Source organism: Chelonia mydas, chromosome 1 (assembly GCF_015237465.2).
Source record: "Chelonia mydas isolate rCheMyd1 chromosome 1, rCheMyd1.pri.v2, whole genome shotgun sequence".
Lineage (NCBI taxonomy): Eukaryota > Metazoa > Chordata > Testudines > Cheloniidae > Chelonia > Chelonia mydas.
The window spans coordinates 317,313,804-317,330,287 of record NC_057849.1 but is presented as its reverse complement, the minus strand read 5'-3'; the positions used below and the strand labels follow the sequence as shown (position 1 = coordinate 317,330,287).

Genomic DNA, 16,484 nt, shown 5'->3' with positions numbered 1-16,484 from the left:
ATGAACTGTAGAATGGCTGGCTGTAGAGCTAAAGGAAGGAGGAATTGAACAGTCAGGGAAGAGGGGCATGCTTTAGCCTTTCGCTGTAAACGTATTCTGTTTTCACGGATTCTAAAAATCTGTGAAAATCTACAGTGAATATTTTACTTCCCCGTTGGCTACCAGCACAGCTTGCACTGCAATGGAAACAAACCTAACTCTTCCTCCTGCCTCCCTCCTCCCACGCTCTTGTGCTGCCTCGGCCATGGAAACAGACAGTGACAGCACTTCTCCCATTCCCCAGCAGAGGCAGTCCTGCAGCATGAAAATATGCATCTGGTTCATTCATGGGAAATTATAAGCATGAAATACTCTGATTCTACAGGAATTCATCTCTTCTTTTTGCTTTTTTTCTTTATAGAACAGAAGAGCTGCCTACAACACAGCAACCCGCAAAACCACCAACACAAGTCAATGGAACAGGTAGTTTTGACTAAGTCAGTACTAGTGATTTAATTCACTTATCAGTTTTTATTCACACAAGCTCTTCTCTCAGAACTGATCTGCAAGATGATACTGGAACATTTCTGTACTAGTTGTTGGTTCTTTATTTAGGCTTCTGGAAAGCTACGTATGAAGATTATGTGGATATACTCTTCTGTTCACACAGCCATGGTTTAACTTAACAAACCTAAGTTTACAGGATGAAAGGAAAGAGTGCTCTGTGTCACTCTTGATTTCCTTTGAAGTTAAATGAGAATGCTGGTGTTAAAATGTTCTTTAGTATTTGACATTAAGTAGAATGTTTGTTTGTCCTCTTCTAAAAGCAAAGATGAACATAAGTACATCAGAACAGCCATCTAGCCCAGAATCCTGTCTTCTGACAGTGCCAAATACCAGGTGCTTCAGAGGGAATGAACAGAACAGGTGATCATCAAGTGATCCATCCCGTCGCCTGTTCCCAGGCAAACAGAGACTAGGAACACTTCAGAACATGGTTTTGAATCCCTTCCCATCCTGGCTAATAGTCATTGATGGACCTATCTTCCATGAACTTATCTAGTTATTTTTGGAACCCTGTTATAGTCTTGGCCTTCACAACATCCTCTGGCAAAGAGTTCCACAGGTTGACTGTTCGTTGTGTGAAGAAATACTTCCTTTTGTTTGTTTTAAACCTGCTGCCTACTAATTTCATTTGGTGACTCCTAGTTCTTGTGTTATGAGGAGTAAATAACAGATCCTTATTTACTTTCTCCACACTACACAATATTTTATAGACCTCTGTCATTCGTCTCATTTCCAAACTGAAAAGTCCCAGTCTTATTAATCTCTCCTCATAAGGAAGCTGTTCCATACCCCTAATCATTTTTGCCCTTTTCTGTACCTTTTCCAATTCCAGTATATCTTTTTTGAGATGCAGCGACAACATCTGCATGCAGTATTCAAGATGTGGGTGTACCATGGATTTATATAGAGGCAATATGGTATTTTCTGTCTTATCTATCCCTTTCCTAATGATTGCAAACATTCTGTTAGCTTTTTTGCCTGCCGCTGCACACTGAGTGGATGTTTTCAGAGAACTATCCATAATGACTCCAAGATCTCTTTGAGTGGTAACAGCTGATTTAGACCCCATCATTTATATGTGTAATTGGGATTATGTTTTCCAATGTGCGTTACTTCGCATTTATGAACATTGAATTTCATGTGCCATTTTGTTGCTCAGTCACCCAGTTTTGTGAGATCCCTTTGAAACTCTTTGCAGTCTGCTTGGGAGTTAACTATCTTGAGTAGTTTTGTATTATCTGCAAATTTGGCCACCTCACTGTTTATCCCTTTTTCCAGATCATTTATGAATATGTTGAACAGTACTGGTCGCAGTCCTTGGGGGACACCACCATTTATCTCTCTCCATTCTGAAAACTGACCATTTATTCCTACCTGTTGTTTCCTGTCTTTTAACCAGTTACTAATCCATGAGAGGACCTTCCCTCTTATCCTATGACCGCTTACTTTGCTTAAGAGCATTTGGTGAGGGACCTTGTCAAAGGCTTTCTGAAAAATCTAAGTATACTATATCCACTTGATAATCCTTGTCCACATGCTTGTTGACCCCTTCAAAGAATTCTAATAGATTGGTGAGGCATGAGTTCCCTTTAAATAAAACCACGTGGACTCTTTCCTCAACAAATTATGTTCATCTATGTGTCAGATAATTCTGTTCTTTCCTATAGTTTCAACCAATTTGCCCAGTACTAAAATTAGACTTACTGGCCTGTAGTTGCCTACTGTATATAATTGGCAGAGTATCTGAAAGAGAAGCAATCCAGAAGAAACATACAAATTAGATGAACTACTGCTACTTTTAATAAAACTTTTATCTAGAAGCATCTACATTTAACTGTAATATTTCTCCTTAAAGACCAGGAGACACATGTTAATTTAAAAAAGTGGATGGCTCTAGATTGTTTTTAATTTCCAGAGTTGGTGGAGAAGGAACCATTCAATCCCATTGGAATCTGCAGTGGGGTTCTTGAGGGAGGTGATAACTTACAAAGAATGCCACTAAACTACAAAGAAAAACTAGATCCGGAGCAGTTCTAGTTGCATGTTACAAAATGAGTTATTTTCAGTTGATTTTTCAAAAGTTGTTTTTTGTCTAACATACAAAACATGCTGTTCGGATTTATAGATAAACGCAGTCAGATGATGTGTTCAAGAGTCCAGAAGTGGTTTTATGACAAATTTGGGGAGTATGTTGAAGACTTCAGATTTCAGCCGGAGGAAAACACAGTGGAAACTGAAGAGCCACTTAGCGCTAGAAGGTAAAAATACTTGTAGAACTTTTTTGTTTGTTTGTTTTTTCTTTTTGAATAAACTAGCATAAAACTTGTCACAAATGATTCTACTATAATGAAATACATGTAAGGAAATATATTTGTATAAAAAGTTATAGAAGTTGAAGAAGCAGGGCTAATTTTGGCTCTGTATGTATGCTTCTAAATTAGTGTTAACAGCAGAGAGTTGAAATCCCATATTTTTCTGCATGTCTAGAATGAAATTAGACTTGGGGTATGTCCACGCTGCATCTCTGTGTGTGCTTTCCAGCTCGGGTAAACAGACAGGTGCTAGCCCCGCTCAAGCTGGGCACTCCAGAAATAGCAGAGTAGCCAGGGATAGCACAGGTGGCAACTTTAGTACATACTTGGGTGGCCAGCCTGAGGGTCCAGGCAGTTTTGTACTCAGGTGGTTAGCCCAAGCTGCCACTCATGCTATTCCTTGCTACACTGTTATTATTAGCATGGTAGCACAAGCAGGGCTAGCACATCTGTCTAGTCGTGCTGGAAAGTATACTTCAGCTACAGTGTAGACATACCCATAAACTAGTTACTGGGTCCGCAGGGTGCAAGAAAAGTTTTCCTTTAGCACTGAGGCTAAGTACCTCATTAGGCTTGGTTTTGGCTTCAGTTTTGATCTGATATCAGATAGGGCTTAGTTGTAATTCATTTTTAAATGCATTTTGGCAGCTGAGAGTAGCTTTACACCATTGATACACATGCAGTCTAATGTATGTGCTGTACATATTGTACTAGAACAGAAGTACAGGTATGTTGAGTTGCACTGAAATGCTTAATGTCTGCCTAACATCATGTTGTATTATCCATATTTTTCTAGGTTAACTGAAAATATGAGAAGATTAAGTAAGTATCCAGCAACATCACTGTCTTGACATTAAATCAGATTTTTTTATCACTTAACTTAATATTTGTGCATATAAACATGCAGAAGTCCTGAGAAATTCTTCTGTCAGTTTATAGGTGGAAGCATTTCTGAAGCCTTGAATTAATCTTTGTTGTAGATAGTAACTTAAGTAAGGAGTATAACACCAGGGATGATGCTGTCTGCCACATTATTAAATAGTGGCAGAAGCTATTCCCTTGTTAAGCTCTAAGTAAACAGGACGTTCCCATAAAAATTGTAATACGGTATGCTGAATAAATACCCAGTCTGGTGAAACTTAACTCTTCAGAGCTGGGTGACTGAAAGCCTATCTTACATACCCTTGCTACCACTTAGTTAATGGAACTATGAGCAGAGATAGAGGCCTTCTAGAGTCAGTAAAAGTTTGCAGGCATGAACCCTAACTGACCAGGAGGAATACTTCATTGTTTCCATCTATCCTACTGCTTTGTACAGCCTAGTTTTTAAAGTAAAATTACCATCGTGTGTTGCTTCCATCATTTGCTTTGGGAGACTATTCTATGGCTTGTCCTCCTTATTAGGAATTCAGGGGAGTCCTGTCTGAGTAAAAAATGTAAGATTGCACCCTTGATATTTACGTAGGAGATCCGAATAGTTCTTAATTCCTTCAGGTGAGCAGTGAGGGCTAGACTGACTGACTTAAGTAAGGGGTTGTAAAGATTTCCCTAAGCCATCCAGACTCCTTGTGCCTAGGTACAAAGGAAGGCAAGCAGTGCTAACTTCTTTTGAGGGTCTTGCAAAGGCTGGGCAGCCATCTTAATGCAGTACAGCACTGTTGACAGTAGCTGCTGTAGAGAGCAATTAAACCAATGAGCTCCTCTGGTGCTATCGCCCTCCCAGCTAGTTCCATGCAATCCTTAGGATGTGATGTTGGTCCTTAGAGCTACCCTTTTGCAAATCTAGCCCTGGTTGTTTAAGAACTTCCCATGGAAGGCATAGCAGGGATAGTTGAATTTTGAGCAATAGAAATTAAGGGCCTTGTCCTGTACTCCTGGAAGTTAACAGGAGTCTTGACTAAGGACGACAGGAGATCAGACTGGGCCCATCAACAGGGTACAGGGTTGGAAGGAGAAGAGTATTTAAAGGATCTAAACCACAGTTCAAATCATATTTGTACTTCTTTGTGTTAAAACCTTTTTAGTTTGTGGGAGTGTGATTCTCTTTAATTGCTCAGTAATCTTGAAGTCTTTCTTTTGTTGTGTGTGTTTTTTTTTTTTTTTTTTTTTTTTAACTAATTTGGGCGCTGAGATTTTGGGCAGCTCTTGCATTTAAATAAAAATGTATGTAATCCAATCCATAAATCTGTCTTTAACATTCAATAAAGATCTCAGATTATTCCCAATTTACTTTTGTTGTTTTACAAATGATTTAATTGCTGTTAATTATTTACCACATTTGTTTTTTTCTTCTGCCTAGAGAGAGGTGCCAAACCTGTTACTAATTTTGTGAAGAATCTTTCTGCCTTATCAGATTGGTATTCTATCTACACTTCTGCTATTGCCTTTATTGTAAGTTATCCTTTTCTTCCAGGTGTAATAACGGTTGAAAACTCTATAGCCATCACCTAGTGGCATTCTTTGAAAGTGTCTACTATAATTCAGCATTAGCAAACATGGCAAAGTCAAAACAGTGTAGTGTAATTTTGTTCTATATTAAAATGATTTTTCTTATTTCAGAACTATTTTTAATATTAGGATTCTTTGCTCATTTTTTAACAATGTCAGATATTAAAACAAAAGTTTCCATATTTGCAATGGTTTACAGCCTAGTGGGATATCATCCTGTGCCTGCGCTTGCCACCACTCCCTCCCTGCCCCCCGGAAAATGTGTCCAATCATCTGACTGATGTTCCTCTGTGAAATATCTTATCAATCTCAGTCCAGTTCCTAGGGTGGACAGTTCCACATCAAATGAAAGTCTTTCCTGTCAGTACCCCCACCATAACAACATAGTTTGCATTAATTTGGCGCCCTTTGTCAGAAGGGAGGCCCAGGGAATAGGCATACAGACTGAACTAGAATTGATGTACACTGGTGAGAGTTTTGTGAGGAGGACTTGTACTGCTTTGTCTGTGGATAATTACAGAACTTTGGTCTCTAGATCTGTCTGTGTGGCACACTTTATCCACACCACATCTAATTTAAAATATGTTGGAAAAATCTAAATTCTAATTTAAAAATAAATTACAGATAACTGAATGGAAGAGTTCTAGCAATATCCTAAAACATGCAAGTGAAGTTTCATTATTTTATGTAGTTACAGCTGCACTTTCATTGATTGTAACCCCGTAAGTCTACATGGGCTGCTGATTTAATACTGTTTTTTAATACACCAATCAAGGAACATTAAAAAGAATCACCTCCGTTCTGGGCTCCCTTACCCCCTTCTAACACTGCCTCTACACCCCTTTTCCCAAACCTCTATCCACCTCTTTCATCTCTTCATCTCACAAATTCTTGCTTCTCATCTGAAAAGTGATTTATATAGAAGCAGCGTGGTCTGCTATATATATAGAAGAGCCTTATCTGGGAGCTGCTAGTCCTGATACTGGCTGGGCACTGTCTTGTTGTGTGGCTTCGAGTAGAACACCTTACTATGTTACTTGTCCATAAAGTGGCCTTTGCAAAGGTGGTGAGAGGAGTAATGTATGTATGTAAAGCACTTCTGAAGTGTAATCTGTTATGCGAGTGCTAAATAATTTTTTCCCCTTTCTTCTTAGACATCTCACTTTTCCTTCCCCTGAATGGTATTAAACTTGGTGACACATTGGAGTATTGCTTCTGTGAATAAAATACAATTCAGTATCTTGGCGCTCATACTGCTTCCTCTCCCTCAAGTGCCCAGTCGCTAGAACTACCCTGACTTCCACTCAGCACTCTGACTCACTGCTAGTGTGGCCTTGCTAGGTCAGATTGGATGATCATAATATTGCCCCTGCTGTCTTAAATTCTGTTAATCTAATGACTTTTTGTTATTGTTGTGCTCAAGCGACTATGAGAGATTCATCTGCCATGCATGCAGCTCAGGGCTGCTGAAGTAGCAATTCACTGTGATTGACTGAATCTCCTAGTTAATGTTTGACCCTGGGTGTATGAATCTGCTGTGTTTTCATCCGTCACAGGGGTGCTTTCACACCCTTAAGTGTTAATAGCCTGGGGAGTTGTGTTTTAGCAGTGTACCTAGTAACACAGCTCAGGTATTGTTTCATGCAAATCATTGTAATTTAGCTTGTAATCTGCAACTCTTTCCTTTTTTATCTGCAGATTTACATGAATGCTGTATGGCATGGCTGGGCCATTCCTATGTTCTTATTTTTAGCAATTTTGAGGTTATCCCTAAATTACCTCATAGCCAGGTATTTACTTTGCTTAAATATTAAGGATTTAGCCATTCGTGTAACTTAATTTATCTACAGGCTTTTATTTTGTTCTTACGCTGAAATAATTTTAAGCTGTTAACTTTGCTATCAGCAAGGGTTAAAATGTGGGTTTAAATAAATTTGTGGTTCTAAAGCTATGACAAATATGAAAAGGCATAGAATCCAAACTAGTCTTGTTGTTGTCATAAAGATCTATCACCCTTGTAAGTAATACTTTTGGTTTGCAATGACTCAGGTCGCCATAAGGGATGCTGCACATTCACTCACTTAATGCAGTGATTTATTGTTATAGTAAAATCCCCCAAAGGAGCCAGTTTCCATCTTCCAGGAGTACTGGAGGCGATTGGAGAGCAGCACGTTACAGGCTGAAGCCTGTTCACATTTTTATAGAAAGAACTTTTTCTTTCATCCAGGCATAACACAGGTTGAATTAATATTTTAACTTGGATACAAATGTTAATGAAAAGATATTTCATTTTTTTCACAATTTTAAACCTAACTAGGCTTCCTGCTCTTAGATGTCATGGCATTTTTTGTTGTAAATGTAAAACTCAGCCCCTATATAAAATCTGTTTGTACAAGAAACCTAAAAATACAGTATATGCTGACTGTTCTGAGAAACTGAGGTATTTGAAAATGTCCATTTCCTGAGAGTCATGAAAAATCCTTCCTACTAAAACCTCAGTGTCAGGCTTAGGACTCTTAAGAGTGCAAAGTCTCGCTTCCAATACTGATCACTTATTTCAAGCTATAATATATATCAACAGTTCTGCAGAGGAAGGGGGAAAGCTCAGATCCTTGCACTAAAGCCTTTTCTAATTAGAACTTACCAGGTCAAATTTAGTTTGTGTGGGGGTGTGCAACTCCAGTGACTTCATGACAGCTTCATCTGTTTAAACCAGTGCCGACTTGGAACCATAATGTATAATTATTCAGTTATTAAGAAGAAAAATATAAACTTTGATGGTTCAGTTGCAAATGGCCTGTGCAGCATTAGTATATATTTATGGAACAATACTGTAATTCCTTAATTACTGCTTATTGTCAGAAAGGGGTTGATGTGCTTATTTTTTTAAAATAGAACTCCCAGCACAAATGATGATTTTGAACAGTTGATGTCTATTCTAAACATACAAGTGGCTATCATTTCATTGCCATAAATCCGTGTAAAATGTTTGAAATATCAAGGCCATGTGACTGGTTATTGGAGAGAGAATGTGTGTGTAGATTTGAAAGGACACTGTTAGCTACCCTGTCATAGATATTTAAAAACATCATTATTTTGTTAAAGCCACATAAGTGTTGGTTGCAGAAAAGCATTTTAAACCCTGCTTGGTAGACTTGTGGAGAAGAGATATCTACATAGTTTGTTTGTTTGACTTTTAGGGGTTGGAGAATACAGTGGAGCATTGTGCCTGAAGTTTCTGAGCCCATTGTAAGTCTTTAATCCTCATTTTGCACTGCATGTTGTAATGCTATTCCAAAACACACACAGAAATGCCTATGTGAAAATTGTCCTTTCAGAGGATTTTCCCATTTTTCATCATTCAGTTTGGGAGGATGTAAAAATACACAGCTATTGCCACTCTTTGGTCTTTCTTACTTGCACTTTCGAAGCCAGCATTGGTTGTGGGTTGTTTTTTGTTTTGTTTTTTTTCTGTTTGTTTTTTTTACTGGAAAACGTTGGCAGTGTCATAAATGAAAGTGTAAATTGAATTTCTGGTTTAAACTGAGATTTGATATAAGTCTCACAGTTGAATCCAATGGACTTTTCAGTTCAGGAAACTTGCTTATACTGCTGTTGAAAGTCCACTGTAACAGCGTGAAGCTGTCAGTAGCTTTCAGCATGTGAAAATTAATAAAAAACAGCCCAGAAATTTACACTATCTGCAAGAGTTCTGGGAACAACTGTTGATAATAGATAAAGAGCTATTTGAATGACACACCTTTCAGTAAGATGTATTGAGGATTTTGGGATTCCAGGGAAAACCTTGTGGTCTTAAATGACAAAAGATATTTATTTTTATCATAAGTTTCTAGACATACAACTTTACTAAATAGTTTTTAAACAGAAATGTAAATGATTAGTATCTAGAGCAGGAAGGGCAACAAATTTGCACAACATTTGTCTAGGTCAGAGGAGAGCAATTTGTTAGCTACTGCTAATACAAATCATGGCTAGCCACAGAAGAACTAAAACCCGTAAGTGGAATGTAGTAAATTTAGGATACAGAATGTACACTCGGTGGCTTTATTGTATATTAAATATTTTTATTTTTGTCACTAGCAGTTTTCTAAAATATAAAGAGCAGTGACAAAGCTGAAAGTTATATTTAATTGGATTTTTTTTTGTCTTGTCCAAGGAACCTCCAAAGGAAGACCTGACAGTGTCAGAAAAGTTTCAGCTTGTTCTAGATGTGGCACAAAAAGCACAGGTACTGTACTCCACTCAGACTTCGTCTGTGTTTCCTGAATGAAGAGAGGATACATCTTGAAAGAACGTAGTGTACAATGTGTGAAAATGGGTCAGAACAAATTAATTTACCTCGTAATCTCTTGTACCCTTATATATTTAAAAGAAATACCCTGTAATGGAGAGGTAGGAATCATGCTAAGCCGCTTTCGATTTTATGAAAACCGCATGCTGAAGTAGATAAGAAAACTTCAAATAAACTATAAAAAGAAATAAAATCCAACATACAAACTGCTGCAAGTGAACTTCCTGGCCATCCAGACCAATAATATTAACCCAGAATAGTAAAATAATAACCCCCTATAAGAGCCCACCATCTTCAACCACCATCCCTTATTTTTTTTTAAAAAAAGCTGGAAATAGGTGGCCTCCTGGGGAAAGTTAATAACTTAAACCAACACTTTAAATGCCACCTCGTGGTTAATATGCTTTCACGCTCTGTTCTGGGCTCCCTTGGTGCAATGTGCTCTTTATGAAAACTTGATTAATAAGTGAGCTGCTGCATTCTGCACTAGCTTTATTTAACTGTAGCTAATGGTCCCAAGATGTAGACCCATGTTGCAGTATTGTAATCTTGAGATGACACAGACATGCAGCTTCATTTAGGGAGTCTGACATTTCCTCCTAAATGTCTTGCCATCATCTTGAATTGATCATACCTGAACTCCTTATCTTTCATCCCACAGCCTCTGTGCTCACCCCATTCTCTGTGATTGTTGAACACACTACCATCTGTCATGTAACTTAAGCCTGAAGGGAATCATCAACTCCTCCCTCCTCCTCCTCAGCCAACACCTTCCAAGCAGTCTCCAAATTCTACTACCTCTTCATCCACACCACTATGGTCTGACATCCTTTCTCACCCAACAGCTAAAATTCGCATTCATGCCCTCATCATCTCCAGCGACTTCCCTGGCCTCCCTGACACCTGCATCAACCCCTCTGTTCTGTACAAAGCATGGCTGCTAAGAACTTTCCTGGCTCATTGTTGTTCTCACAATACCTTGAATGCCTCTGCCCTCTCCCCCACTTTCTCCCCTACTGCATCAAGTTGAAGCTTCTTGTCTGTCTTCCAGTTCCTGTGTAATTCTGCCCCTCATTTATTCACATCTGTCTTTTTTCATCTCTCCTCACAGACCCTCATCCTTCTCTGTTATCATTGATGCCAACATCAATGTACTATTTATCTGTTTCTCCCACAACAGTCAGAGACCATGCCCTCAGTATGTTTAGTAGAGCCTAATGTGGGATCTATTGAAAACTATGTAATTTATGGTGCCTCAATAGCAAGGGTCAAGGAAAAATGATCTTTAGAAAATTCTACTAGGCCATCAGTAGAGTGGTTACGTATTGGATAAACAGTGTTCTTCATCAGAGCTGTCAGAATCTAACAGGCTCAATCTGCTTCAAAGAGTGTACCATTCAAATAGATCCACCACCCTCATGAGAGAGGTGGGTTCTGACTCCAAACCAAAGAAGCCAATGGTCAAACCATGACATTTACAATAACGACTTCCCAAAATTCTAGTCCCATCGAAAACCTATTAGTTCAGATTTGACGTGTTGTCTACTTACGTAGTTTGTCTTTTGACTTCTCCATTATTCTGAAACTACGACCAGGACACACGCATTTTCCAGCCGTAACAATAAAGTTAAGCAATTCCTTCCACTTTCTTAAAATAACCAGTGATTAATAGGTCAGAAATTGAAGAACGAGGTAGACAACAAAATGGAAATCCCCTGAATGCTGATTAAATAAATTTTAAAGGGAAAACATGCATGTTGTTAATAGTGCATATTTCATAATTCTCTAGACTTTTAACTAAAGCCAGGAGAAACTAAGTGGTTGGCTTTCAAGAATCACTTAACATAGAAAATAACTGAAACTGGTGGAAAGCAAAGTTCTCTGCAGGCAAAAAGTATATTGCAAATTAACTGTCTCTTGCTTTTAATGCAGAACCTATTTGGCAAAATGGCAGACATATTGGAAAAAATCAAGAAGTAAGTTTATATTTTTCTTTTTCTCCTAAATAAACCATTTGAACAACTTCTGACCAGCTGAAAACAAAATGCTGTAACAATTATTTCTGTTTTGTTTTTACAGCTTGTTCATGTGGGTCCAGCCAGAAATAACACAGAAGCTATATATTGTTCTATGGGCAGCTTTTATTGCATCCTGCTTCTTTCCCTACAGGATTATAGGGCTTGCAATGGGTAAAAATTACATATATGATGTTTATATCATAGGATAGATGTAGCTCTTTACATTTTAGAGTTTGTTTCTTGAAATACCATCCAGTTTAAGAAGAAAATGTTTTGATAATGTCATCCTTCCTTCAAAACTTAAGTCCATACATTAAAGCACCATATTTCCTAAAGCAGCAGCATTGTTCTTGGCACTGTGTAAGATACACAGAATAAAGGCACAGTCCCTGCCCCATGAGGCACACAGTCTAGAAGACAGAATAGACAATGTACCAGGAGAGCTAGTGAATGGTAACTTTGGGAAGTGGGGGACGTTGTACAAAATAGGCATGGTGATGATGTGCTGTTGACATGGGTTAGAGCAATGGTTTTCAAATTCTCTTTCTGGGGACCCAGTTGAAGAAAATTGCTGATGCCCGCGACTCAGCAGAGCTGGGTATGAGGGGTTTCTGGGGGAGGGGCTCAGGGCTGGGGGGTTGGGGTGCAGGAGGGGGTTAGGGCTCTGGGCTGGGGGTGCAGGCTCTGGGGTGGGACCAGGGATGGAGGGGTTGGGATGCAGGAAGGGCTTCTGGGTTTGGGGGGGGGGCTTAGGGCTGCGGCAGGTAGTTGGGGTACAGGAGGGAGGTCAGGGCTCTGAGCTGGGGGTGAAGGCTCTGGGGTGGGGCCAAGGGTGAGGAGTTTGGGGTGCAGGAAGGGACTCCGGGTTTGGGGGCTCAGACCTGGGGCAGGGGATTGGGATGTGGGGTTGGGGCTCGGACTTACCTCCAGCAGCTCCAGGTCAGTGGTGCAGCCGAGGTGCACAGGCAGGCTTCCCACCTCTCCTGGCACCGCGGACCACGCTGCATCCTGGAAGCAGTCAGCAACAGGTCCGGCTCCTAGGCAGAAGCGCGACTCTCTCCTGCAGACACTGTTTCCTCCCCCCACCCCCAGCTCCCATTGGCCAGTTTCCAGCCAACGGGAGTGCGGAGCCAGTGCTAAGGGCGGGGGCAGCACGTGGAGCCCCATGGCCCCTCGCCTAGAAGCCAGACCCGCTGCTGGCTGCTTCTGGGGTGCAGCGCGGTGTCAGAAAAGGTAGGCTGCCTTAGCTGGGCAGCACCGCTGATGGGACTTTTAACGTCACAGTCAGCGGTGCTGACCAGAGCGAGGCAACCCAGTACTCGGTCGCGACCCACGGTTTGAAAAACACTGGGTTAGAGTTTGAAGACCTCTCAGATTTTCAGGAAGTGTGTAAAACAGTGGCAACTTGGGATGTAAGTGTGAGGCATGGCGGGCAGCAGGGAAGAAGTCATGAAGCTGAGAATATTTGGGAAAAAAAAGAGCAGTGACCTCGTTGGTAGAACGAGGACATAATGAACAATAATAGTAGGGGCAAAGTTGTCCCTTTACATTTGTCCCTCTTTATATTTGATTGGTTTGGCCAGGGGTAGTCAGTAGAGGGTTTGAATAGGAAGGAAAGCTGTGTGAGCAGTGGCCAAGGATGCTTTTTGGCTGCTGCGTTCAGTATACTAAGCTTCTGAAGTATGGGGGGGCGAGGTGGGGTGTTTTTGAAATGAGAAGTCAGGAGAGAAAAGCCTCTTCTGTGTAACATGTAACCATGCCCTACGAATTAGGAGTGCCCACCATGCACAGATGCTGGAATTAGGAGTGTTAGGGGTGCTACCACACCCCCCAGCTTGAAGTGGTTTCCGTTATGTACAGGGTTTACAGTTTGGTTCAATGGCTCTCAGCTCCCCCACTATACAAATTGTTCCAGCACCCCTGCTACCATGTCTCTGTAATGAAGCTTGTGACTGTCGTGTGCAGTTCTTAAACTGTAGGTAATATTTTAAATGTGGCATTGACTTTACACTGCTGCATTAGATTAAACACCTACTACACATATTGGGTCACTTTATATGCTGGTTGAATTGACTGGCTGGAATTTTTTTTCCAATGGCTTTCAGAATGAGATTTCACTCACTCTGAAGACTCCTTTTAAAATCATTAGTCTCTGTTAAGAGATTAGAGGTTTGAAATATGTTCAGTAACCTAGCATAAAGGAAGAGGATCTTTTGTGTAAGATAAAAGGACATAATCAGCTGTCCAAGAGCTCTCTGTTACTATTTAGATTATTATAGCGGATTACTGTTTTAATAGAAAAATAGGCAAAAGGGCATCTCTCATATTTCTCGGTTTTGTTCTGAAAACAGCAGATGGATGTTTGAATTTTTTTTAACACTTCTCAGCATTAAATACTAAACTTATGCAAAGAAACCAAAATTATAGCTGCAGAGATCTTGCAGTTGTAGCTCCCACGTTCTCCACTTAAATTACTTTTGTGAGATGAAAGTGTGTATGTGGGTGTGCTATATTTTTTTATACAACATTGATTAGAAATATAATTGCAAAAATATGGTTTATAGATGGACTTTATGGAAAAGTGATGGAAAATCTGACAATCTTAATGCCAGTTACTGTGTTTGCTAAAAACAGATTTTTTTCAATTGTTCAGGACTTTATGCTGGAATTAAGTTTTTCCTTATTGATTTTATCTTCAAACGATGCCCAAGACTTCGAGCTAAGTATGATACTCCTTATATCATCTGGACAAATTTGCCTACAGATCCTCAACTCAAAGAAAGGTCTAATGCTACAGTGTCAAGACGGGTAAGTAAAGTTTCATGTTTTTACATATCAGGCAAAGTCCACTTCTTTTTTTTTTTTTTTTTTTTTTTTTTTTCTCCGCCCCCCCAGTGACTAGAGCACATTGAGGGAGGGGTAATTGTTACACCTAATTTCAGTGTTTACACTTCAATGGCAGTCTGACGTGTCTTTATTTTTAAATCCAGGGTCCCAGTATTCATCAAGTGACTTGCTTTTTTGTGGACAAAGAATTTTCTTTTAGTTAAAACGAAAAAAAGGGTGGAGGGTTCGGGGGTTCTAATGTTTATAACCAGAAAAATTACTAAAAATAACATATAGGTATCCATATTAATCTGTATTTCCATAAGAAATTTGCTTACATCACAAGTAAAAACAAGGGTTTTTTTCCATATGCCAGAAGTGAATACTCAATGTGCTATTTCATAGATAGTAGGGTCAGAAGGGACCATTATGATCATCTAGTCTGATTTCTTGCACAACGCAGGCCACAGAATTTCACCCATCCACTCCTGCGAAAAACCTCTCATCTATGTCTGAGCTATTGAAGTCCTCAAATCGTAGTTTAAAGACTTCAAGGAGAAGAGAATCCTCCAGCAAGTGACCCGGGCCCCATGCTACAGAGGAAGGCGAAAAACCTCCAGGGCCTCTTCCAATCTGCCCTGGAGGAAAATTCCTTCCCGACCCCAAACATGGCGATCAGCTAAACCCTGAGTATATGGCCAAGATTCACCTGCCAGATACTACAGAAAATTCTTTCCTGGGTAACTCAGATCCCACCCCATCTAATATCCCATCACAGGCCATTAGGCCTATTTACCATGTGCTATTTGGGTTACCTAGATAAAGAATCACTGTGACACTTAAAAGTACCCATAGGATAATAAATAGTTTAAGTTTAATAGTTTAGTTTAATAAATGATTAATAGATGGTTGTAAGAATGCTAGATATAAGTAGTATGTCTTATAGAGATGGTTATAAGTGCTTCAGTAAAAAGCATGGTAGATGAGTATAAACCCATGGTCATAAAGAGCCTTCAACATTTTGGGCTTTAACAATTGATTAACCATTTATTAAAACATTATTAACTCTTTTATAAACTATTGATACATGTACCATTAATATAAACTGCAATCTTATTCTGCTTTGTACATAATTACTAGCAGTACAGTTCTTGGAATAAGAAACAATAACTTTGCTGATTCATGAAGCAAGTTGGAATGCAACATGCTTTTCCACATACTTGTTGTGAACACTGCCAAGCTCAGTAAAACTTTGCTGAAGATGTACTTACAAGGAATGCTTACATGAAATAGAGCTAGATGGAAATAGAATTTTATCTTAGAATTTTGTATAGTGCTCCTTACTGTAATATCTGAGTACTTTGACAATCATTTATAGCAGTGGTTCTCAACCTGTTTTCATTTGCAGACCCCTAAAAAATTTCAAATGGATTTCCCTTTGGAAATCGTAGACATAGTTTGCGGACCTCCAGGTCTGCGGACCACAGTCTGAAAATCACTTTTCTATGGTAATGACAACCTTTCACTGACCCCTTAGGCATAATCTACGGACCCTCAGGCATCCACGGACCACAGATTGAGAACCACTGATTTATAGGACTATAATCAACCTTTAAAGAACAGTATTATCTCTTTTGTTATCTGAAAGATTTTTAAAATACTAGTTTTCTAAAAGTACAATATTTTCCAATAGATGTGATTCCTCCCCTGCCCCCTGCTTTCCCCACTTTGATAGTGTCTGGTTTCTAAATTAACCACTAGCACTCGTAGAGAGAGGCATTGTCAGGTTTAACGAACCTGGCTATGGATCCAATCTGTAAAATTACTGAATGAAACCAAAAGTGGTAGCCAACTTTATCCCAAACCCATCTACTCTCCACACAATCCTTAACTGGGGATAAAATGTTCATGACTCAAGACTTTTCTGAATCTCTGACAGGAGGACTCATGCTCTGTTTAAAAGTAGTGCTAACATTAAACCAGCTGCTTGCTCCTTAAGCAAGGGGCTGAGAATGAGGATAT

General features: G+C 39.5%; 1 protein-coding gene across 2 annotated transcripts in view; it reads left to right on the top strand.

Moving 5' to 3' along the window:
- The window catches only part of GRAMD4 (GRAM domain containing 4), a 137,657-nt gene that overhangs the window by 108,647 nt on the left and 12,526 nt on the right, over positions 1-16,484 (top strand). For both annotated transcript variants that reach the window (XM_037889087.2, XM_037889086.2), the window contains exons 5-14: positions 401-462; positions 2,672-2,804; positions 3,655-3,680; positions 5,158-5,249; positions 7,005-7,096; positions 8,507-8,555; positions 9,484-9,555; positions 11,551-11,594; positions 11,698-11,807; positions 14,290-14,444. In XM_037889087.2, coding sequence (XP_037745015.1) covers positions 401-462; positions 2,672-2,804; positions 3,655-3,680; positions 5,158-5,249; positions 7,005-7,096; positions 8,507-8,555; positions 9,484-9,555; positions 11,551-11,594; positions 11,698-11,807; positions 14,290-14,444 — 835 coding nt within the window. The remainder of the gene's footprint in view (positions 1-400; positions 463-2,671; positions 2,805-3,654; positions 3,681-5,157; positions 5,250-7,004; positions 7,097-8,506; positions 8,556-9,483; positions 9,556-11,550; positions 11,595-11,697; positions 11,808-14,289; positions 14,445-16,484) is intronic.